Below are 23,838 nucleotides of genomic sequence, written 5' to 3' on the forward strand. Positions count from 1 at the left end.
ACTGAACAGAATGCTCATTGGGCACAATTTACCACCTCTGCATCAGGAAAAGAAGACTTTGTCAGAATGTGGCGAGGTGGAATCTTGGAGTCTGGGGGTCCCCGGGAAAGAAGATCATCACAAGGAGGTGGAGTCTGGGGCAAAAACTACTGCCATCCTGCAAACCAACCCATTTCTGTGGATGCGCCCCTCTTAGACAAGGAGTGTGACTGTCAGCACTGGTTCTAGATGCAAGCAAGCCATGGCTTGAGCACAAAACCACTGCTTCTGGCCTGCTTTGAATGCATTTTCCAGAAATGATGAATATGTGGTGATTCTTCCTGAATACTCATGCCTGGATCTGATTTGTGAGATGTTTTGAAGGGTTACTGTGGCTTTGTAATTGAGATTTTTTTTTCCCTTGGGAAGTAACTGTTCTTCCCACAACTATTGTGGTTGCCTAGCAACAGGGAACAGTAGAACAGTCCACAGGGATTCTGAAGCTAAGGAATGGGGATAGTTGATGTCTGTCCCATGGACTGGGTACACCAGTGGGCCTGACTTGAAATGGGAGAATGTTATAGCAAGAAATCTGTGGCCCCAGGGCCTGAAACCCCAGAGAGAATCAGGTGAGTTCCCAGCTCCTTCTGTCTCAAAAGAGTTCGTGGGAATTTCTAGATGAAGGAGATTTTCTTGAGGGCTTCAAAGAAAACCTTTCTTTAAAGTCTGGGGGAAAACATCAAACAGACTTTTCACCTTATCCTGGAAAAGGACCCCTTTCTTTGAATGGTGCTTTCATAGGGCAGGGTCTGATACACAATAGGTGTTCAATAAATATTTGTTGAATGAATAAAATGTCCCTTACTTGCTCTTCTCAAAATCACATACTCACCCCAACCATTTTATTGGCATGGGGAGGAAAGGCTGAAGGTTATTAGAACCACTGTCATGAAATGTCACCTTCACCACTTCCTTGCCAGGAGATGTCCACAAAAGAAGCTAGGTCATTCCAGTTTTCCTCACATAAAACCCCAAATCAACTCTGGCTACAAACATGGAAGTAAAATTCACCTCTGCAATTGATCTACAGTTAGTCACAGGGAAGTTCACATGTAGGCACAATACGCATTTCCCCTTCAAATGTAGAAATACCTGCCACTTAGCGTTTTCTTTTAAGCCTGGAAAAGGAGATGATCATAACCTCCTCTGTAGAAAGAGCTAGATTGTGATGGGTGGTGTCCTGTGAAAAGCAAATAAAAACAAGGTCCACACATTTCATGTAATGAAAATACATTTTAAAGCCTAACTAAGCAGAGCTATTAGTGCTTTTCACCTTGGGTCTACGGTCCATAGATGCTGTGGGAAATTCACAAATACCCCAAAACCTTATGTGAGATGTTGTTTCCATGTGCAAAAGGTCTACGACCTTCGAAAGATTAATAGTCTTTGGGAGGGAGGGAGTCTTTGTCTGGTAAAGAAAACGAAATTTAGCAAACAGTCATTTTCTTTTAATTTCCCTGAACACAGCATCTAAAGAGATAATATGTCAACGTGCTGACAATCAGAGAGGTGAACATAATGTTACCAAATGAAGAGAAAATGCCCTGTGATTAACAACTTTAAATAAATAGCCCAGGGTACAACCAGCAGGGAGGCCAAGTGAAAAGCAGGACTGTGCTCTCACTGTAAATTACCATTGGTGTTTTTGTTCTCCTGGTATATGGAACTGAGTGTTCCGTGCAAGTAGAGAGCAGGGCTGTGAGCTTGGACACAGCTGAGTACATACTACCTTGGCTTACCCTTAGGTGGGTTCAGGTCAGCTCCTTCATTTCTACGCAGGAGCATACTGGTCCCATGTGCCTGGGACCTACTTTTCTTTCCGTCCTCCTCATGCCCTTGAGACAGATCTTCTCTACAGTTTATAGAAACCAAATGGGAATTTGCTCCTGTGTTGGTCTAAGAAAAGAGGGTTAGTCCTTGGATGTGATTAACCTAGGGAATAAAGAAGGTATTTTCCCAGGAAATTCTTTCCCATAAGAATTGGGTGCTCAATAGCTGTATTTCCAAGCCAGTTTTAGTAAAGTCTTCTAGTCATACGAACTAAGTGGTAACTGATTGCTACCCCTGTAAAAAAACACAGGGTAAAGGTTGGAAAACAGATAGATATGTCACTGAAAGGAAGGAAATATTTATGTTCTTGTTACTTACTGAGGAAAAAAAATGACTGTAAAGCTGAAATGTCCTATTAATACTCCCTGCTGATAGAAATTTAAAGGATTTTCTCAGTTTTTCCATGAACCTCGAAGTAAAACAAAACCACTGCAATAAAAACAAGCTTCATAAATATATTTGTTAATTCTCATTTTTCTCTCTCTCAAGGCTAATAGGCTTTCTCCTGAGTTATGCTACAAACATGACTTGTACTGTGTATGCGGAGTAGCTATGGTTACTCTGAGGCCATGACTCATGACCTTTAAATATTATTGTCAGGCAGCCAAAGCTCCCTCACTTTTAAATCTGTAGTTTTGTTTCAGGCATTATTAAAAGAAGGTGGTTCCAAATGGTACTTTCTCTTGTACACTTGTGGCGCATCTGAATATGCACAAAGGGGTACTGTACCCACAACTTTTTGTGTTTTTTGTTGGCCTTCATCCAGTGACCGTGTATTAATTTCTTGTGTGGTATGTCACTGGGCGAATAAAAAACAAACAAAGATATTCCTTGTCCTCTAGGAAGTATCACTGAGGAGTGCAAAAACATAGGTCGACAAATAATTATTTACATGATGAAATGTAATCAGGGCTATAATAAGAGACAGACGTACACATACTGCTTTGGACACAGAGGTAAGAAACACTTTTGACAGGTAGGATCAAAAAAGCTTCAGGAAAAGGCAGAATTTGAGTCATGGTGTGAAGAATAGGTTGGATTTTAACTAACATAGAAGAGAGCAAGAGCATTCTTGTCAGAGGAAACAACCAAAGAAAAGGATAAACACATAGTCTGGGATCACTGGGTAGTACAGTTTGAGAAGAATATCATGTCTGTGAGATGTACTTATAGAAGATAAAATTAGTTAGATGGTAAAAGGGAGCAGCTTATTAAGGTCTTTCAAAACCATTTGTTGTTTGGCCCAGCAACATGATGACAAAGTTTGTTTTCCATTTCATGATAAAGAGGTGCTGTCAAGTAGAAAGCACCAAAATACTGGTTTTTGCTGATTTGGTATGATGCGAGAAGAGCCATTACCTCCCTCAGAACCCCAGCGTGTCCCTCCACTGAGTGGGAATCTAATTAATTTTGTTCAATAGTCACTGATTACTTTGTGAACAATTTAAAAGGTTTTAAGGTTTTTGAAAAGTGAAAGACATGCACAATAACATGGAAATAAAATAATACATTCATTAGGGAGATAGTAGGATAGAGAATCATAGGAGTACCCTGGGATTTTAAAGTAAGGCTTAGTGGTTGGCAGGCAGAAGAACAAGACGTTAAGATTGGGGTGTTACTAAATCATCCATTTATTCATTCATTCGTTAAAAAATATTTACTGACCATTTATATCCTTATTCAAGATGCCAAGGAAGGGGTAATAAAATAATAATAGAAAAAATTCCCTATCTTCAAGAAGTTTGCCTTTTCAGTCGGGAGGAAACATAATAAGCAAATTCTATAGTATGCTAGAAAGTGGTAAATATAGCAAAGAAAAATTAAGCGAGGCCATGAGGATAGATAGAGGGTGGGCAGGTCAATTTAATTTTGTAAAAAGATTTTCTCATTTATTTTAGAGAGAGAGCACGCACTCAAGTGGGGGGAGGGGCGGAGGGAAGGGAAGAGAGACAATCTCAAGCAGACTCCCCGCTGAGCGTGGAGCTGAACTCAGGGCTCAATCTCATGACCCTGAGGTCATGTCCTGAGTTGAAATCAAGAATTGGATGCTCAACCCACTGAGCAAGCCAGGTGCCCTAAGAGGTCAGTTCTAAAGGAGGGCGCATATGGTAGGCCTCACTGAGAAGAGATATTTGAACAAAGACAAGACGGGAGTGGAAAAGAGTCAAGCAGAGAAGGATGGAGTACATGTTCCTGGCATTAGGACTTGACAGGAGAGTCTGTCTATACAAGGAGGTTGAAGAACAGTGAGGAAGCCAGCAGGACTGATTGAGAAGAGTATCAGATGAACTGAGAGAGGCAGAGGTGGAGTGGTATGGGAGGAGAAAGTAGGTGGGATGGAGTGGGATGGAGTCCTACAACGGATGGGAAGGGTGAACGGGTGAGACATCGGTAGGACCTCGTATGCCGTTATACGGGTGTCAGCTTTTATTCTGTGTGAAATGAGATCCCTTACTGGAGGGTTTTGAGCAGAGGAGTGACATAATTTTTCTTATGGTAGGTGTACGGAAAACAGAATGTAGTGGGCAAAGATGGAAGCAGAGAGCACCATTCAGGAGGTTATTGCAATAATCCAGGCACAAACTGATGGTGGTTGGGGCTGGGACCAGGATGTCAGCAGTGAAGATGGTGAGAGCTGGCCAGATACTGGATATATTTTGACTGTCGAGCCAAGAGTTTCTGGCTGGATTGGGTATGGATTCTGAGACAAAAAAAAAAGGAGTCAAGGTGTCAGCCTGAGTGAGTGGAAGGATGCTGTCATCATCAACTGAGATGGGGAAGACTGCAAGCAGAAAATTGGGGGTACGAATTAGGGGTTAGCTTTGGAAATGGTGAAACTGAGATATCTATTAGACATCCCAGTGGGGATGTCAAGTAGGCCATTGCATGAATGAATCTGGACTTCAAGGGAGAAGTCTGGAAATGCGTACTTGGCAGTGATCAGCATATTGACAAATTTAAAGCCATGAGGTTGGATGCCATTATCAACGGAGTGGATAAGAATAGAGGAGAGAGGAAGCCTTGGAGCATGCCAAGGGTGAGAGCACCGGGAGGGAGAAAGAACCATCAAAGCAAACTGAGAGGGAGCAGCGGGTGGGACAGCAAGAAAACCTGGGGGAGCTTAGGACGTCCTGCAGCCACGTGCAGAGAGCCTGTCAAGGAGGAAGCGATAAATCATGTCAAAAGCTGTCAAGTAAGGTGAGATGTGACAAATGATCACTAAATACAGTGATGTGCAGATCGCTGATGAACTAAGGGCAGTTTCTGTGGAATAGTGCTTGTGAGAGTCTGGATGGAGAGCTGCCTTAACAAAACGCAGGAGGAGAGACACCGAGAAAACAGCCTCATTAAAGAGGGGATCAGGGTGGGGCGCCTGGGTGGCTCAGTCGTTAAGCATTTGCCTTCAGCTCCAGTCATGATCCTGGGGTCCTAGGAAGGAGCCCCGTGTTGGGCTCCCTGCTCCGCGGGAAGCCTACTTCTTCCTCTCTCACTCCCCCTGCCTGTGTTCCTTCTCTTGCTGTCTCTCTCTGTCAAATAAATAAATTAAATCTAAAAAAAGAAAAAAAGAAACACCCATTATTAAAAAAAGGGGGGATCGGGGTAATCAAGCCGAAAGTAAAGGGTTAAGAGGGCTCAAGATGCAATAAATAACAGCATGTTTGTAAACTACTGGAAATGATCCCAGAAAGAGAGATTGAGCGAGAAACAGCGTAGGAGACAAAGAATTCCCCAAATCTGCTGTTTAGTAGGATGATAGGCTTTCTTCCACTTTTTCTTTTTCTTTTTTTAGTTGAAATAAGAGATTTTGCAGGTTTTCAGAACAGACTGTACTGTTCAGACTGCTTATTCTCAAGAGAAACTTTAAAAGCTATTTTATCTTCTTTGAGTGAAGTTTACATTCCATAGTTTTGATTTCCTTTAGAAAAGTTCAGAAATTGACATTTGGAGGAAATACTTTATGACAATTATCTTCAGTGTCACAGCGTAAAGATCTATTTGATGTGGGGTGTGTGTGTGTGTGTATCTGTGTATACAAGTGTGTGCACACCTGAGATAAAATTTTGGAATTCTAAACTCTTACTTTATTTCAGCACCAGGTCTGCAAGTTCAGAGTCAAATATACAACAGAGAAACAAAAAACCGGTAAGAAATGAAGTTTGCGCGAATTCTTTTTTTTTTAAAGCATTATGGTTAATAAAACTGTAACTTCTTTGATTAATGCTGAGATTTTCCTGATCTAGTTTTGCTTTCATATTTTTATTAGTAAAGATTTTAAAAATAAAACATGGAATATCCTTTTTTTTCTAGTAGCATGCAGCCAAGCGGGTGGAGTGCCAACTAAGTGATATTATTGGGCAGTAGGGAAGTTAGGTGCGCTATGGTGTGGCCCCACAATATCACAGACATCCTGGTTACTCCAGAGTATTTGCTTATATGTGAGGAAATTCTGGAATTCAAACAAGGTACCGACTGGGTAAATCACATTGTGCAGTTTATTTAGGCTAAGGGTGAAATCACAGTCTATTCTAGGTACTTCCAGTGCCTGCTCTTTCTAGTCGGTTGATGACATACCTAGTTCTGACCTTTGAGATCTTGTCTCTCCCATGAGCTCTCTTATGCCCTGGGACATCTAGGTGCTTTTTCCCTGAGCCCCATCTACTACCTGTCTAGGCCTCAGATAGCAAATGTGAAGGCTGTTGAGAGACGTTACAGCTGGGGGATGGGGACACGGGAGCTCATTACACTAGTCCTCCACTTTTATAAGAGAATTTGAGAATTTCCCTTAAAGAAAAAAAAAAGCCATCTGTACACGCTTGATTCAGTTTTAGTAAGGATCCCCTAGACTCCACCATGGACATTTCTGGAACAACCCTTTCAGCTCTAACGTACAGGCCATATGGTATAGAAGAAAGATCACAGGCCAAGGAATCAGGCCCAAGTGTCCCACCTCCAAGCTGGGTGACCATAACCAAGTCATTTAAACTCTCAGGGTCGTATATTTCATCCATAAAAATCAGGATGATGAGCTTTAATAGTCTACTTCAAATACGATATTTGGGATGTGAAAATGGTTGGTAAAGTACCTACCAGTGCCCTGGAGTATAGTTATTTGGAATCGATAGCATTCAAATGGGCTCCCCTGTGGGCCCGGGGACCTTGATCTTGGATTTCTCGATTTCTTTCTGGATTCAGCAGCTCTACCCTACTACTCCTGTCCCATCTCAGCATCATCAGCTAAGAACAGTTGATCTAGTGAGGCGCATATCCAGAAGCCCACTCCTGCCATTATTTTTTCAAAAACATAAACATCGCTTTTCAAAGTTACATTCACTTAACCTGGCCCCAGACAGCCTGGACGTACCCCTCAAATCCATAATTATCTTCAGGAGGAGGGTTTTGTTAAAGAAACAGAAGTCAAGGGAGACCAGCTTAGACTAGTAGGACGTGCATTTTATTAAAAATCTACTTGCTAACGGTAGTGATCATTTAATCTTACATTTCTTTTTTTCAGTTGGAACTGAAAAAAAAAAAAAAAAAAAGCCTAACAATGAAGATTTTTTTAATACGCCTGTTGGAGCTACTTAGAATTCTGTTGTCCAAAGAAAAAGTATCACTCGCCAGTACCATATGAAAACATCTTTTTCTCCTCTTAGAACTCTTGGATAAGCAGTTAAATTGCAGTTTTGGAAATGAGAGACTTCAGCTCACCAGTCTCCGTTTACCGCCTTTCCCTCTAACAACGCTAATCAATTAGCACCCTAGAGGTAACTCTCTAGTTGGCTGCATATGAGACTGAAAAGGACAGGTGCCAATTACCACATTTAGGATTTCTGCCCAGGGCTCCCAATTAGCTTCCTGGAGTTCAGAATCTACTGCTTTCAATTTACATTTAAGACAGTTGGGAGCCCTGGGGCTGCAAGTAGCTGGTTCTGCTGTGTTCTACTGTGTTTTTACATTTCTCAAAGAATACATTTAGCTGGAGGAGGTTAGAATTAGAGACCTCAAGGCCATAAGACATCCACAATTAGTGCTGTCTGCTCATCACACGATGCCTTTCAGATCTTGCAACTCTTGGAATGGTCACTCATCAGAGCCGATTCTGCTATATACCACGAGGTACATACCAGCTTGCAGGTGCGTCTCAGGTGCCTCTTTTAAATAGTGGCTGTTTGCTTTAGCAGAAGACATTGAAATTGAAGGATGAAATCTGTTTAATTCTGTGAAGGTGTCTCGACCACCCATGCATAGCGAAACATTCTCCTCCTATCTGGAGATGGTCGTTTCCTATTTGTCTTTACTACACTGTTCTCTGAATAGTACCTCAATTTTTGGACTCTCCTGGTAAACTACATTCTTAGAGGGAGAACGGGCCTTTCTTTGTTCATCTCTGTGTCCACAAGACAGGGTCTCTGATAGCAAAACAGCACTCAGTCTTTATCGTTTGAAATAGAACAAATGGACTGAGCCCCAGGCATGGCCCTAGGTGATTGACAGAGGCTGTCCTTCCGATTCCTTACCACAGCAGATGGCTGGGGGGTTTCAGAATCACCACTCTCATATTGATACTTTCGTTGTAATTATTACCATGTTAGAAATTAAGAAGTTGAGATTCGGGGAGGTTGGGGAAGATTTCAGCTACTGAGTGACCGAGGAATATGTGTGCACCCGTAGTAGGGACATTCTGGGATAATGAGGTGTTAGTCTCACTAAGATGAGATCGACATCTCAGGTGCCAGGTTGTCCCTGTTTATCTGCACCCTATTCTTCTGGGCCTGTTGGAGGTTGAGGATATTATTTAAACTGTTGCCTCTGCTGCATTTGAATATCTTCTGACAGAGAACAGCGAGTGCATATAAATCATCTCATTTGAAGCTGCTGAGTAAATAAGAATTCTCTTGTAAGGAGGCTTGACCTGAACCAGATACCTGGCTCAGGATTTCTCCCTCTGAACTATTCCTGCCCAACTGTGACACACAGAGATGAATCATGTAAAACATGTGATGTCACCGGTTATGTGACATCCTCCAAAAGTGAGCATGTGGGTATGAATTCATTATGCTAGAATATGTATGAAGTAGTTCGCTCGTTGTGCAAAACTAAGCTTATTATAAAACCTCATAAACCTTTAGCTTTCAAGTTGCAATTTAGTGATGACTTCATTAAAGGATCATTATCTTAGGTGCCAAAAATATGAAAGCACTTTTTAAAATTTTTAATCTGTCACACTACACAGAAAGTCAGCTCTCCAAAATGACCTTAAAGTAGCTGAAAGATTTTTGCATTTGATAAACTGGGGAAGGCAAGCAATGCCTTAAATTGTGTCAAATTGTATAAATTCTGTTCTTTTAATACTTGGTATGATATAGTATTATGTTTGCAGGAAGCAGGTATTTTGTCACATTCTCCTATTTCTAAATTTTAATGTTCTAAAATGGCTTTCAGAAAATTCTTCCCATTGAGGAGCAAACTTTCAAATCATTTGTTAATATATTACTTGTGTTTTAAATGACCATTTCAAGTGATTTAGAGGAAATATTCCTATTTATTCTTAGAATGAGATCAATATAGAACTGTATTTCTATGTATATTTAAACATAAAGATTTGTGGCTGTTCTAGAAAATTGGATATATGTGTATTTCACTTTAATTCATGAGAAATGATGTCTCAGAACTTTCTGTTTTGGATTTCTTTCTTTCCTCTGTTCTTTCTCTTTCCTTCCTCCCTTCCTCCCTCCCTCCCTCCCATACTTCCTTCCTTCCTTCCTTCCTTCTTTCCTTCCTTCCTTCCCTTCCTTCCTTTCCTTCCCTTCCTTCCCTTCCTTCTGTCTCTCTCTTACTGAAGCAAACTTGACTTTGACATATGTATACAAACCAGTTAAGAGAAGGAACCTTTCCATCACCCCCAGGAGTTTCTCATGCTCCTCTGTCATCTCTCTCACCCACTTCTCCCCACCTGCCTATAGGCCATTCTCAAGGAAGCACTGAGATGCTTTGTGTCACTGTATACTATTTTGCATTTCCTTGAGCTTTATATAAATGGAGTCACACAGTATGTAACAGTATGTAACCCCTTTACTGGCTTCTTTCACTTGGCAAAACTATTTTGAGCTTCATCTATGTTGTAGTGTGTATCAATAATTCATTTTTATTGAATAGTATCCCACTGTATTGAATGTATGTTTGTTTATCCCTTCACCTGTTGGCTGACATTTAGGTTATTTCAAGTGTTTGACTCTTACAAATAAAGCTGCTATAAACATTCCCAGACAACTGTTTGTATGGACATACGCTTTCTCTTCTCTTGGGTGAACACCTAAGGGTGAAACGATTGAATCGTACCGTAGATATACTTTTAATTTTCTTAAAAACCATCAAACTGCTTTTCAAAGTGGTGGTTGCATTTTACGTTTCCACCAGCATGTCGAGAGTTTGAGTTTATCCACATTCTCTCCAGTCCTGGTAGGGTCAGCCTTTTAAGTTTTAGCCATTCTGATAGATGTAGTCCTATGGCAGTGTGGCTTGCATTTGCATTTCCTTAATAGCTAATGGTGCTGAGCACCTTTATTGTGTTTATTTGCCATCCTTACATCTTATCTGGTGAAGTATATATTGAAATCTTTTGTCCATTTTTAAGTTTCTTGTTTCCTATTATTGGATTAGAATTCTTTATGTATTCTAGACACAAGTAATTTTTCAGATATGTGTTTTGCAATTACTTTCTCCAGTCTCTGGTTACTCTTCTCATTCTCTTAACAGTGTCTTTAGAAGAGCAGAAGTTATTAATTTTTATAAAGTCTAATTTATAACTTTGTGCTTTCATGGATCAGGCTTCTGGTATCGGATCTAAGAAATCTTTGTCCAAGCTCACAAATGTTTTGTCTTGTTTTCTTCCAGAAGTCTTATAGTTTTAGGTTTTGCATTTAGATCAACTGATTGATTTTGAGTTCACTGTGCTTGATGATAACTCAGAGCTGAGTCTCTCTCTGGGAATTTCCCTCAGCTGGAAGAGCTCTGATGCCCCAGGGTCAGCCTGTATCCAATGACTGGTTGATGCAGGGCCACAAGACCAGGTGTCTTTCCTTAGACTGAGGACAATTCTGAAAGGCCAGACCTGATCCATAAGCACCACAGAATTGCTGAGGCTGCTGTTGCATTTCTGCTCCCTCTTCCTTTATAGGTGTCACTCCCAAGAGCCACCTCCAGTAATCTGCTCCCCAGGGACCCTAACCTAACAGAATCACAAAATCAAAATAGGTCTAACCTAATGCATAAGGTTTGGCAAATGGAAATTCACAGGAAATGTAAAACAGCCACTGTGCTGTCACTTAGGGCAAGACAAAAGATGAATAGATACTGTCACTGTAATTTTGATAGCCTTTCAGAGAAACATTTCTTCATAGAAGAGATTTAATGAATATACGTTCGCAGACTTTAAGGAAGCAAACTATTTAGTAAAGTATGAAAATTTATTTGATCTAAAAAAATTGAGTTTTTCCCCACAAAAGAACACAAATAGTATAGAAATTGAGTCTTTACTTCTGAGGATATCTGCTAGTTATCTAGATAGTATCTAACATTACTCTATCTGGAAGAGTAATGTTATCTCCCTAGATGCTGGGATGTGAGATAACACATCCATTGCAGTTTTTATCCATTGTTCATCCTCTCATAGAGCTTCTTTCATGTTGAGATCTTGCAATAATTGAGGGGCTGATTCATATCATACTCTCCTGCCCCCATCCCCACTCTGTCCCTGTACAATCATCTCAAATTCACCTAACCCAAATTGTATAGCCTAAATGCTATACATAAGCAACTTCAACAGAGATTTCACATCAAGTAGTGCATCGAATGGTGGTAGTGATGCTAGACTTGTAATCGGTGAGAAAGATAATTCTTCCTTTAGGTATTATCAAGAAATACCAAAACTTCAATTCATTTCAATTTAATTTGATTATCATTAAAATTTTTTGCAGGCTATTGGTTGCAGGCAGCAAATGGCTTAATATTTTATTTATCTGAAGAATTTGTTTCTTTTTCACAACACCCATCCAGGGTGTGATGGAGAGGGACTCTATTCATCATAGTTACTAAGAGACCCTCTAGATGGAAATTTTACCTGGGAATGCACTTCTGCAGTCCTCACAGGTAGCAAATGAAGGAGGGATAAATTGGAAGTTACATGTACCACTTCTCCTATTTCATTAGTCAAAGAAGTCATGTGGCTCAAAACAGCTTCAAAAGCTGAGGAAGTGAAATAGTATCACAAGCCTGAGAGAATTTTCAAAAATATGTTGGTAGACAAAAATTACAGCAATATAAAACAAGTCTAAAAAGAAAGAATTAAACCTAAAGAAAAGAAAAAGAAATGCTATAGATAGATACAAAAGAAAACATTAGCTCTAGAATTTCTCATTTTAATAATAAGTTCTATTTAACTTGAGAACAGAGGCCATAAGAAAGATCTTAGCAGTTCAAAATGAGGTTGGCCAAAGAACTAGGATTTCTTTAGAAAATGATCCTTCACAAGCAAATGGGCCAGATGACCTATTTCATTTTAATTTCTATGATAAAGTATATGTATAAGAAACAAAAGGTCCTGTTTTCACAAGCAAATGTGTTCCTTTATTTTTTTTTAAATGTCAACGGGCAAAGAAATTTAAAAAACATGTGGCACTGAAACAGATTGTTTACAGATAGGATGTTTTTCAGAATTTCCCCAAGAGGCATCAGTGGCTGAAGCATTTGAGTGTCTGCAAATTTGTTTCATCAAATGCGCATGACATTTTTTTCTCCATTTGGCTCCTTCAAATGGCAAAGAGTTTCAAACAACGGGCCCTATTTGGGGAAAGCGTGCCAACTGGTGCTGTGTAGTGCTGACACATTTTATTTTCTGTGAGGGTGGAAATGTTGAGAAGTCTGTATGTGTAGAAGGAAGGAAGTTGTGAAGTACAAAAATGGGACAAAAGTTAAATGTATACACATTTAAATAGATAAAAGTTAAGTACATATATTTCATTTACTTCCAGGGCTATATTCTGAATAAACCCAAGTCTCATGTAAAATTTGCTCAACTTCTCAAACCTGGAGGTTTAGATCAGAGGAAGACATGGCAAGGGGGAAGTGTGTTTCCGGACCATCTAATCAATCAGTCTGACTCTGAGAGCACACTTCAATTGCTGTGGTCCAAAGAAAAATACTTTCCAAAACTGAGAGAGAATATCCTCCCAAAGGGCTAGGACAGTTATTCAATCTAGCCTTTCCCAAAGGAGTATGTCTCCTTGAGACTCAGGGATTAAGCTTGGCCTCTGTCTGCCCTCAATCTCATCAGGCAGATAAAATAACATTGGCTTAATTTATTTTGCTAGTTTTGTTAAACTGAAATTTGCTGCTAGGAATAATAGTCCCAGGTCTTCATGTCAATAGTCGAGCTGTTTGTGTTAGATCAAGTTTCAGAGTCAATTCGTTATTTCAAAATATGGCTAATAATTTGAATCAATGTGATGTGTTATCTGTACTTAATGAGGTTCACAAAAATGAATGTTTCTCCAAGGTTTGATTAGAGTTTGCTTCTTCAAAAAGTTGACTCTCTCCTTGGGCAAATTAATGCATTAAGACACAAGGATGAGAAGCTAATTTAGTCTCTGAAAATTCTATGTCTTGTAAGAAAACTTAACCATTATTTCAACCCATTTATGAAGCACTTATAAATATACAAAATAAGTAATAGAAAATATTTGTACCATCTATTATAACGTAATATCCTTAATATGTTATGGTCTCATATAAATCAATGAGGAAAAAATTAGCCCTTAAAAATAAAAGTACAAAGGACACAAATCAATTTACAAAAGTCTTAAGGCATACAGATATCCAATAAGATGTCCACATTTGCAAATATCATATGATAGGTCCAAATAGTAGAAGACAAAGACACTAAAAATTTTTAAACTTAGATATCACATCTACTTGCAAGTGTGACGGATATAAAAAACATTTAGAAGGGGGGGGTCCAAGATGGCAATATAGGAATACCCTGAACTCACCTCCTCCCACAGACACACCCAATGTATAGCTACATATAAATCATTTCCCTCTGAAAAGATCTGAAAACTAGATGAACTACTTTCTAAAGCAAAGTATCAAAGGACCACAAAACATGGGTAGGAGAGGCAGAAACATGGTCTCATAAGCCTTTCACCCCTGGCCACAAACACAATAGGGAAGAATCTTACCAGACAGGCACGTCTCCTAGAGGAGCAAGGTATTGGTGCCGTGCATTGGGCACCTCGGCCCCTGGGATCTGCAATGGAAAGATGAGCTGCCAGTATACCTGGCTTGGAAAACCAACAGGGCAGATGTCCAAAAATCCCAAAGTGCCAGGGGAAATTTCAATTTCCCCTTTTGGAGGGCTCACATGTGGTCTCGCTCACCCCAAGACCCAGTGAAAACATAGCTTGAAAAGTACCTGTGAAAGAGATTCATTTGGTGATCCTGAGGCATTGGCAGGGGGTAGGGCGGGTAGGGGATGGCTGAGACACTACTCAGAGATGGAGGCGTTGGGGAACGCCATTGTTGCACTTTCCTCAGAGCCTGCTAGGGCAAGTGGATGAGCTCAGATACTGCGCCCTCTTATGCCTTGGTGGTACAGCCAAGGGTGAGCTGTTGTGGCATTTGCTGAGGCTAGAGAGCACAGTTGGTTGCAGTCTCCCTTGATCTCTGGCTGGGGCAGGTGAGTGCAAATATTTGTGTCATTCTCCTACTCCCAGCCTAAAGCCAGCATGCTCTCACAGACAAGACATTCCTTTGCTGCATTGCTGAAGCCCATAAGTGCATACAATTAAGACATCTTCCCACTGCCGTTCTGAAGTCCTGCCCACTACACTCTTTAGCAGCCTTGCTAAAGCCAGAGTGTGCATGCAGTTCACACAGGGAACACCCCCTTGATCACCTGGTGGTCTTGAGGATGGATGCTCCAGAGCTGCACAGGACTGTAACAACCAGAAAGACAGTTCTTGTCAGGCACCACTCTCAGGGCCCTGTACGGACAGCAGGTTGAAACACACCTCCAGTCTTTCTTGAAAAATGCCTATTTTCTTAGTCTGGAGCTTTAGCCTGATGAATAGGCTTCAGGTTTACCACACATCTAGGACTAAGGAAGTGTATCCAGGGAATGTAAGTAGGGAGACACCATCCTTGTATACCCTTTGGCCTCACTACAGCTCAATAAGACTTCTCAGAAAGGGACTTATACACTTGTCTGGAGCCCTGATTTTTGCAACTCTTGTCCAGGAGACACCTTCAGATCTCCTGGTCCGGAAGTCAGCAGAGTTTACAACTTTAGTCCCACAAGGCTGTATATACTGTCATACTTTAAAAGCTGATGCTGGAGTCTGACTTCCAGTCAACCTAAAACTAGGTGCTAAATGAGATTCCTCCCCTTGGATCACTGATAAGTTTTCACACACACCCAACAATGGGGGCATATCAAGAATAGGTCAGGCAGTTAAAATAATCACAAAAGTTCAAGAGACAACCAAGAGCTGGGCAAGGTTGAAGGAGAAGGATTATCATCTTCACAAGGTCACTCCTTCAAGACTGAGAGATGTAGCTGTTCTGCCTAATATGTAGAAACAAACACAAAGAGTTAAGCAAAATGAGGGAATAGGGAAATATGTCCCAAACAAAAGAACACGACCTTAATGATATGGAGACAAGTAGCCCTCCTGATAAAGAATTCAAAGTAATGGTCATAAAGATGCTCATTGAACTCAGGAAAAGAATGGCTGAATGCAGTGAGAACTTCAACAAGGAAAGAGAAAACCTAAAGTACCAAATAGAAGTCACAGAGCTGAGGAAGACAATAACTGAAGGGAACAACATGCTAGAGGATTAAATGGCAGACTGGATGCAGTAGAAGAATGTATTAGAGAGCTGGAAGACAAAGCAGCAAAAAGACAAAAGAATTTTTTTTAAAAATGAAAATAACTTAAGGGGCCTTCACAACAACATAAAGCAGAATAGCATTCCCATTATGGAGGTCCCATAAGGAGAAGATAGAAAGGGGTAGAAATTTTACTGGAAGAAATAAATGATAGATGAAAACTTCCCTTAGCTAGGGAAGGAAACAGACATCCAGGTTCATGAATTCCAGAGAATTTCAAATGAAATGAACCCAAGGAGAGCCACACCAAAGCAGGTTAAAATAAAAATGTCAACAGTTAAAGATGAAGACAGAATCTTAAAAGAAGCAAGAGAAAAAAAAATTGTTATGTACAAGGGAAATCCCATAAGGCTATCAACAGTTTTCGCACCAGAAACTTTGCAAGGCAGAAGAGAATGCCTTATGGCATATTCAAAGTAATGAAAAAAAAAAACAACCCCTAAAAAACAAAAAACTTCTCACCAAAAATATTCTACCCAGCAAGGTTATCATTCATATCTGAAGAAGAGATAAAGAGTTTTCCAACAGGCTAAAGCTAAAGGAGTTCATCACTACTAAACTGGTCTTACAAGAAGTATTAAAGGGACTACTTTAAGCTAAAAAGAAGTGGGCACCAGTTAAATACAAAAGTGAAAATCTCACTAGGAAAGGTAAATATAGTGTCAAGGTAGTAGATTAACCACTTATAAAGCTGCTAAGGAGGTTAAAACAAAAGTAGTAAAATTAACTAAAATTACAATTAGTTAAGTGACACATAAAATAAAAAGTTGTAAAAAGTAAAAACATCAAATGTGGAGGGAGCAAAAATGTAGTTTTGGAATGTGCCTAAATTTAAATTGCTATTAATTTTAGATAGACTGTTAGATACACAGGGTGATATATGTGAAACTCACAGTAACCACAAAGCAAAAACTTATAGTAAATACATAAAGGAAAATGAGAAAGGAATATAAAATAACACTGGAAATGTTATCAATACAGAAGGGAAAAGAGAGAAAAAGAAGAAAGGAACAGAGAGGAACTACAAAAACAGCCAGAAAACAACTAACAAAATGGCAATAAGTACCTATCGATCAGTAATTACTTTAAATATAAATGGAGTAAATTTCCAAGCAAAAGACATTTTACTCTTTGGGTAAAAAACAAAACAAAACAAAAAGAAGACCGATCTGTACACTGCCTACAAGAGATTCACATCAGACACACAGACACTGAAAATGAAGGGATGAAAAAAGATATATTGTGGAAATAAAAACAAACAGAAAGCTGTTGTAGGGGCACCTGGGTGGCTCAGTTGGTTAAGCGACTGCCTTCGGCTCAGGTCATGATCCTGGAGTCCCGGGATCGAGTCCCACATCGGGCTCCCTGCTGAGCAGGGAGTCTGCTTCTCCCTCTAACCCTCCCCCCTCTCATGCTCTCTCTCTCTCTCATTCTGTCTCTCAAATAAATAAATAAATAAAATCTTTAAAAAAAAAAAAGAAAGCTGTTGTAGCTATAGTCATATCAGACAAAATAGACTTATAGATAGATTACAATAGATTGTAATAAAAGGCAAAGACAGGCACTACATAATAATAAATGGGTCAGTTCGGTAAGAACATATAATACTTATGAATATATACACACCCAACATAAGAGCACCAAAATATATACACCAAATATTAATAGACCTAAATGGAGAAATTTCCAGCAATACAATAGTGGTAGGGGATTTTAACATCCCACTTACATCAATGAATGGATCATCCAGGCAGAAAATTAACAAGAAACATCAGCCTTAAATGCATTAAGACCAAATGGAGATATCTGTATCTATACCTATAGCTATCTACTTTTGTTTTTGATAGTTCATTACTAGTATATGGAAATGCAGCATATTTCTGCATATTTATTTTGTATCCGTCAACTTTACTGAACTATCAGAAAGAGAAATCAAGAAAGCAATCTGATTTACAATCACATCAAAAAGAGTAAAACAGCTAGGAATAAATTTAACCAAGGAAGTGAAAGACCTGTACAATGACATTGATGAAAGAAATTGGATAAGACACAAATAAATGGAAAGATATTCCATGTTCATGGATTGGAAGAATTAATATTGTTAAAATATTCATACTACCCAAAGCAATCTATAGATTCAATGCAATCAAAATTCCAATGACATTTTTCAGAGAACCAGAACAAAAATTCTAAAATTTGTATGGAACCACAAAAGACCCCAAATTGCCAAAACAATCTTAAAAAAGAAGAACGAAACTGGAGGTATCATGCTCCCTGATTTCAAACTATACCACAAAGCTATAGTAATCAAAAGAGTATGGTAATGGCATAAAAATAGACATATAGATGGATGGAAGAGAATAAAGAGCCCCAAAATAATCCATGTATATACGGTCAATTTATTTATAACCAAGAAGGCAAGAATATACAATGGGGAAAAGACAACCTCTTCAATATATGGTATTGGGAAAAGTGGACAGCTACATGCAAAAGAATGAAACTGGAATCTTATACAATATACAAAAATCAACTCAAAGTAGATTGCAGATTTGAATGTAAGACCTGAAACCTTAAAACTTCTAGGAGAAACAAAGTGAGTAGGCTTCTTGATATCAGTCTAAGTGATTTTTGGGGGCTCTGACTCCAAAGGCAAAGGAAATAAAAGGAAAAATAAATAAATGGGACTATACCAAACCAAAAATCTTCTGCACAGGAAAGGAAACCATCAACAGAATAAAAAGACAACCTACTGAAGAGGAAAAAAATATTTGTGAATTATATATTGGATAAGGGGATAATATCCAAAATATATGAAGAACTCATAAAACTCAATTACAAAGTATCTGATTAAAAAATGGGCAGAGGATCTGAATAGATATTTCTCCAAAGAAGAATACAGATGTCATAGGCACATAAAAAATCTGCTCAACATTATTAATCATCAGGGAAATGCAAATCAAAACTACAATGTGTTACCATCTAATACTTGTTAGAATGGCTATTATAAAAAAGACAAGAAGTAGCAAGTGTTGGTGAGGATGTGGAGAAAAGGGAACTCTCATGCCCTGTGGATGGGAATGTAAATTGGTGTAGCCACTATGGAAAGCAGTATGGAGGGTCTTCAAAAAATTAGAAATAGCAGTGCCACACGACCCACCAATTCCACTGCTGGGTATCTATCCAAAGAAAATGAAAACACTAAATCAAAAAGGTCTATGCCACACACATGTTCAATGCAGCATTATTTATAACAGCCAACGTATGGACATAACCTACGGATGAATGGATAAAGAAAATGTGGTACATATGTGCAATGGAATATTACTCAGCTATAAAAAAATGAAATCTTGCCATTTGGGCAACATGGATGGACCTTGAGGCTATTATTCTAAGTGAAATAAGTCAGACAAAGACAAATACCATTTGATCTCACTTATACATGAGATCTAAAAAACAAAAGAAACAAAACAGGACCCAAACTTGTAGATACAGAGCACAGATCTTGGTTGCCATAGGGGATGAGGGCTGGGAGTGGGCAAAATGGGGGAAAGAAGATTAATAAGTACAAGCTTCCAGTTATGAAAAAAATAATTATGGAGATGTAATGTATGTACAGCATGGGGAATACAGTCAATAACATTGTGTTAACTTTTTAAGGTGACAGACAGTAACTAGATTTATTATGGTGGCCATTTGGCAATGTATATAAGTGTCAAAATACTTTATTATATAGCTGAAACTAATATAATATTGTATGCCAATTATACCTCAAAAAAAGTATTGAAAATGTCGTTACTGGCAAAGTTGTAAGAAAACTTTGATTCTCATGTACTGTGGGTGGGAGGGTTAATTTGTGGGATGTAATCACAAATATGTATTAAGTATATACTCTTTAAAATCCAGTAACCACTTTTCCCGTTTATATTAAGAAAATAAAAAACAAGTCCGCAAGGATGTATAAATATGCTTACTACACGGTGCTCCAATAGTAGGGAAAACTATATGCACTCAGTAAATTTTATTGTGACCTTTAAATATATGGTAATTTTTATTTTTTTTTAAGATTTATTTATTTATTTGAGAGAACGAGAATGAGAGAGAGCACATGAGAGGGGGTTGGGTCAGAGGGAGAAGCAGGCTCCTTGCTGAGCAGGGAGCCTGATGTGGGACTCAATCCCGGAACTCCGGGATCATGACCTGAGCTGAAGGCAGTCGCTTAACCAACTGAGCCACCCAGGCGCCCTAAATATACGGTAATTTTTAAATTAGAAATTATGGAATATGGGACACTTCACTGGCTTAGTCAGTAGAGCATGCAACTCTTGATCTCAGGGTCATGAGTTCAAGCTACACGTTGGGTGTAGAGCTTACTTAAAAAAATCATGGAATAGAACATCTATCATCATTCAAATATACGTTATACCTATGATACATTGCTAATTGCAAATGATTACAATTTAGCCATATATAACCACGTATACCATGAATCGATGTTTTACACATTATGTATCTCACAGGAACACACATACAAGTCTAGAAAGTAATGCACACACACACACACAGACAAAATAGAAAGTAATGCACCAAATGTGGTCTTAGTCTGCTTGGGCTTCCATAACGAAATACCACAGATTGGGGGGCTTCGAGAATAGACATTTATTTCTCACAGTTCTGGTGGTTAAGTCAGAGATCGAGGTGCCAGCATGGTTGGTCCTGGCTTGCAGATGGTTGCCTGGTTGCTGTATTCTCATATTGTTGGGGTGGGAAGAGATAAGGGGGCAGGGGAAGAGAAAGGGATGAAGGAAAGGAAGGAGAGGGAGAGAGAACAGGTACCAGAGGGACAGAGCACTCTGCTTTATTTTTTTAAGGACACTAATCCCATCATGAGGATCCCACCCTGATGACTACGTCTAAACGTTATGGCTTCCCAGACGCTACATCTCCTAATACTGTAACACTGGAAGTCAGGACTGCCACTTATGAATGCCGGTGGGCCTGGGACACATGCAGTCCACAACATGTGTCAATCTCTGGGTGGTAGGAGTCTGGATGAATTCCTCTTATTTTTATACCTTTTATCATGTTTGAAGTTTGGGGACATAATACATAGAAAATCATGGCACAGAGATAATGTCAATGCATGTCTTTTTCCCTTTCTCCTTTCCTATCCTTATAAAATTGAAGTCTACTTTATCTCTCCTCCTTTTCTCAACCTATATCACATTATGAACTCCTGCAGGGTAAGGAATTTGATTAATTCATCTTTATTGCCCGGGGTTTAGCTCTCGGTCCTACATAAAAGGAGCTCAATAAATGTGTGAATGATTCTCATTGTGTAATGTTCCTGAATCATACATTTAATGCAAAGGAAAATTAAATTGTAAGATATTTTTAAATTAAATGTGGTTCAGAACATTCTTTGGAAAGGAGTAAGCCCTGTTTTGCTTCCCTCAAATGCCTAAGGAAAATGCTATAAATTCTAGAACAGCCTGCTTTCCCTAGGGGCTCTTTCTACTTGGAATCTTTCTTAAAATAGAAATATCTATGTCCATGGTGACTATATTCTGAATCCTATTAATTTTTCTCCTTCTGAATAAAGCAGCCATTTGGGCTTCTTGCCTTTAGTTGTGTTCTGACATTCTTTTTTGATAATGTCCCTGAAAATCTACAAAAAATTCTCTCGTAATAACTTTCTTTATGGCTGCCTAACATGTAATGCTGAGATCCATATGGTCCAATCTCAAAACTGAGTTGTGGTTTAAAAGAAACAGTCTGTGGGGCGCCTGGGTGCCTCAGTTGGTTAAGTGGCTGCCTTCAGCTCAGATCATGATCCCAGGGTCCAGAGGTCTGTCTCCCTCTGCCCCTCCCCACACTCATGCTCTCTCTCTTTCTCTCTCTCTCTCTCCCAAACAAATACATACTAAACAAAACAAAAGAAAAAAGAAACAGTCTAGTACCCATAAGGTACCTTTCAAATTCCTCAAGTTCCTAACCCTTAGTATACAAGGAAAATAATCATCATCATTTGCCATTTGGATCAAGTAAACCCAACTAAATTTTTTATTTTTAAAGTCCTTTTTTAAATAATTTACAGAAGAATAAAGGCATAGCTTTTTTTTAAAAATTCTCTTAGGATTTTCATAAAAATTTAAACAGCAAATATCTTTGTTATCTAGTAAAAACTGTGGCACATAAACATCATAAAAGATGGGAAAATATGGTTACACGTCCTCTTAACAAAAAAGGGAAGTCCAAGTTCTTGTTACAAAATATTATGTGATAGAATTTGTCTTTTATGAGAATACCCTATGTCCTATTTAGTCCTTAGAGATGTGTTTTTCATTCATTGATTCATGAGTTTGAGGATATTCATCTAAGTCTCTAGGAAGTCATGAGGTGAAAATGTATAGTCTATTTCAGTTGCATGATTAATTCCATTATCAACATTAGTGTCTAGAGCTACACTGTCCAAAATAAATAAGCTGCGAGCCATCTATGTCATTTTAAATTTTCTAACAGCTACATTAAACACTTAAATAGGTGAAAGCAAATTTTAAGAATATAATTTCATTTAACCTAATGTATCCAAAATATTGTCATTTTAACATGTACTCAATTTAAAAATATATTGAAATATCTTACATTCTCGTATATAGTGCTAAGTCTTCAAAATCTTGTGTGTGTTTTATTTTTTAAATTTTTAAAAAAGATTTTATTTATTTATTTGACAGAGACACGGCGAGAGAGGGAACACAAGCAGGGGGAGTGGCAGAGGGAGAAGCAGGTTCCCCACTGAGCAGAGAGCCTGATGTGGGGCTCGATCCCAGGACCCTGGGATCATGACCTGAGCTGAAGGCAGTCACTTAAGGACTGAGCCACCCAGGCGCCCCTTGTGTGTGTTTTATACTTACAATACATCTCAGTTCAAACTGACCATATCTCAGGTACTCAAAAACCACATATGGTTAATGGCTAGTGTAGCGCACAGTACTGAGCAAGAGTGCTGCTCTTCGTATTCATCTTCTGATTTGTCCAAGAACTGTGAAATGTATTTCTCTGTCAATTTCCTTTTCTTTGTGCATTATGAATGGAAGATGAAAAATGCAGTATTCTCACCATGTTTAGTGAAAGCCAAAAGTATAAAAATAATGTCTCCCCTTTTATACCTTGAAGGCTGATTCAATACTTTTGGCGACACAATAGGAAATTGAAGGATGATTATTAATTTTACTATTGTATTGTACTTCTAGTCAATTACACAGTTCTTTGCCTTTTTGTCTTTTTTAAAAAGTCACATTTGGAAATAATTGATGAATGATGATAAAAAATAATTCTTACAATGATTCAGTGGCAATATGTTTGAAATATAGGAAAAAAGATCATTAAGATCCCACAAGATGTCTTAGCTTCATAAAAGGTTCCAATGGGTGTGTTGATAATTGCAAGATAGAATGAGTTTTACTATGCTTTTAAAAAATTAATATATATTCTCTTTGTTCTTTGTAAGAATCTCTAAAAAAGGATAAAAGACATGAAATATAGATTTTTAAGAATAGAACAGCTTGAAAAAAGAAAGTCAATACTACATTTGGGCCCAGTGAACTCTGCTGGTATACTAAAGATGAAATTGCATTAATTAAACAATATTATGGGGGGAAGTTTCAGATTATATATATTAATCCTTTCTTTTTCCATAAGGTTCTACTCACAAGACAGCTTGTCTCAAGTTTTTGTATCCCCAGTTCCTTGTGGGGGTGGGTGCCTGGCTGGCTCAGTCGAAGAGCATGTGACTCTTGGTCTCCGGGTTGTGAGTTCACGGCCCACACTGGGTGTAGAGATTACACTTTCTCTTCCTCTTACTCTTCTTCTATCTCCTCCTTTTCATTTCAAAAGCCCAGAACAACGAGGCTAGCAAGAAAGTTAAGGAAGGGAAGAAATGGAGCTGATATAAAAATAACTTTCTTGAGCAGGCAGAAGAGGGCACAGGCTGTGCCCTCTTCTATGTTTCGAATTCTTGCTCTTAT

At 38.8% G+C, this 23,838-nt stretch overlaps 1 protein-coding gene across 3 annotated transcripts in view; it reads left to right on the forward strand.

The window, feature by feature from the left end:
- Positions 1-474: 474 nt before the first annotated feature.
- Positions 475-23,838, forward strand: part of CCDC192 (coiled-coil domain containing 192) — a 197,717-nt gene continuing 174,353 nt past the window's right edge. For all 3 annotated transcript variants that reach the window (XM_073878615.1, XM_025860990.2, XM_025860991.2), the window contains exons 1-2: positions 475-608; positions 5,961-6,012. In XM_073878615.1, coding sequence (XP_073734716.1) covers positions 547-608; positions 5,961-6,012 — 114 coding nt within the window. In that variant the 5' untranslated portion in view covers positions 475-546. The remainder of the gene's footprint in view (positions 609-5,960; positions 6,013-23,838) is intronic.

This window comes from Callorhinus ursinus, unplaced genomic scaffold (assembly GCF_003265705.2).
Source record: "Callorhinus ursinus isolate GAN/ISIS: 27379988/994484 unplaced genomic scaffold, GSC_fseal_2.0 scaffold30, whole genome shotgun sequence".
Taxonomy (NCBI): domain Eukaryota; kingdom Metazoa; phylum Chordata; class Mammalia; order Carnivora; family Otariidae; genus Callorhinus; species Callorhinus ursinus.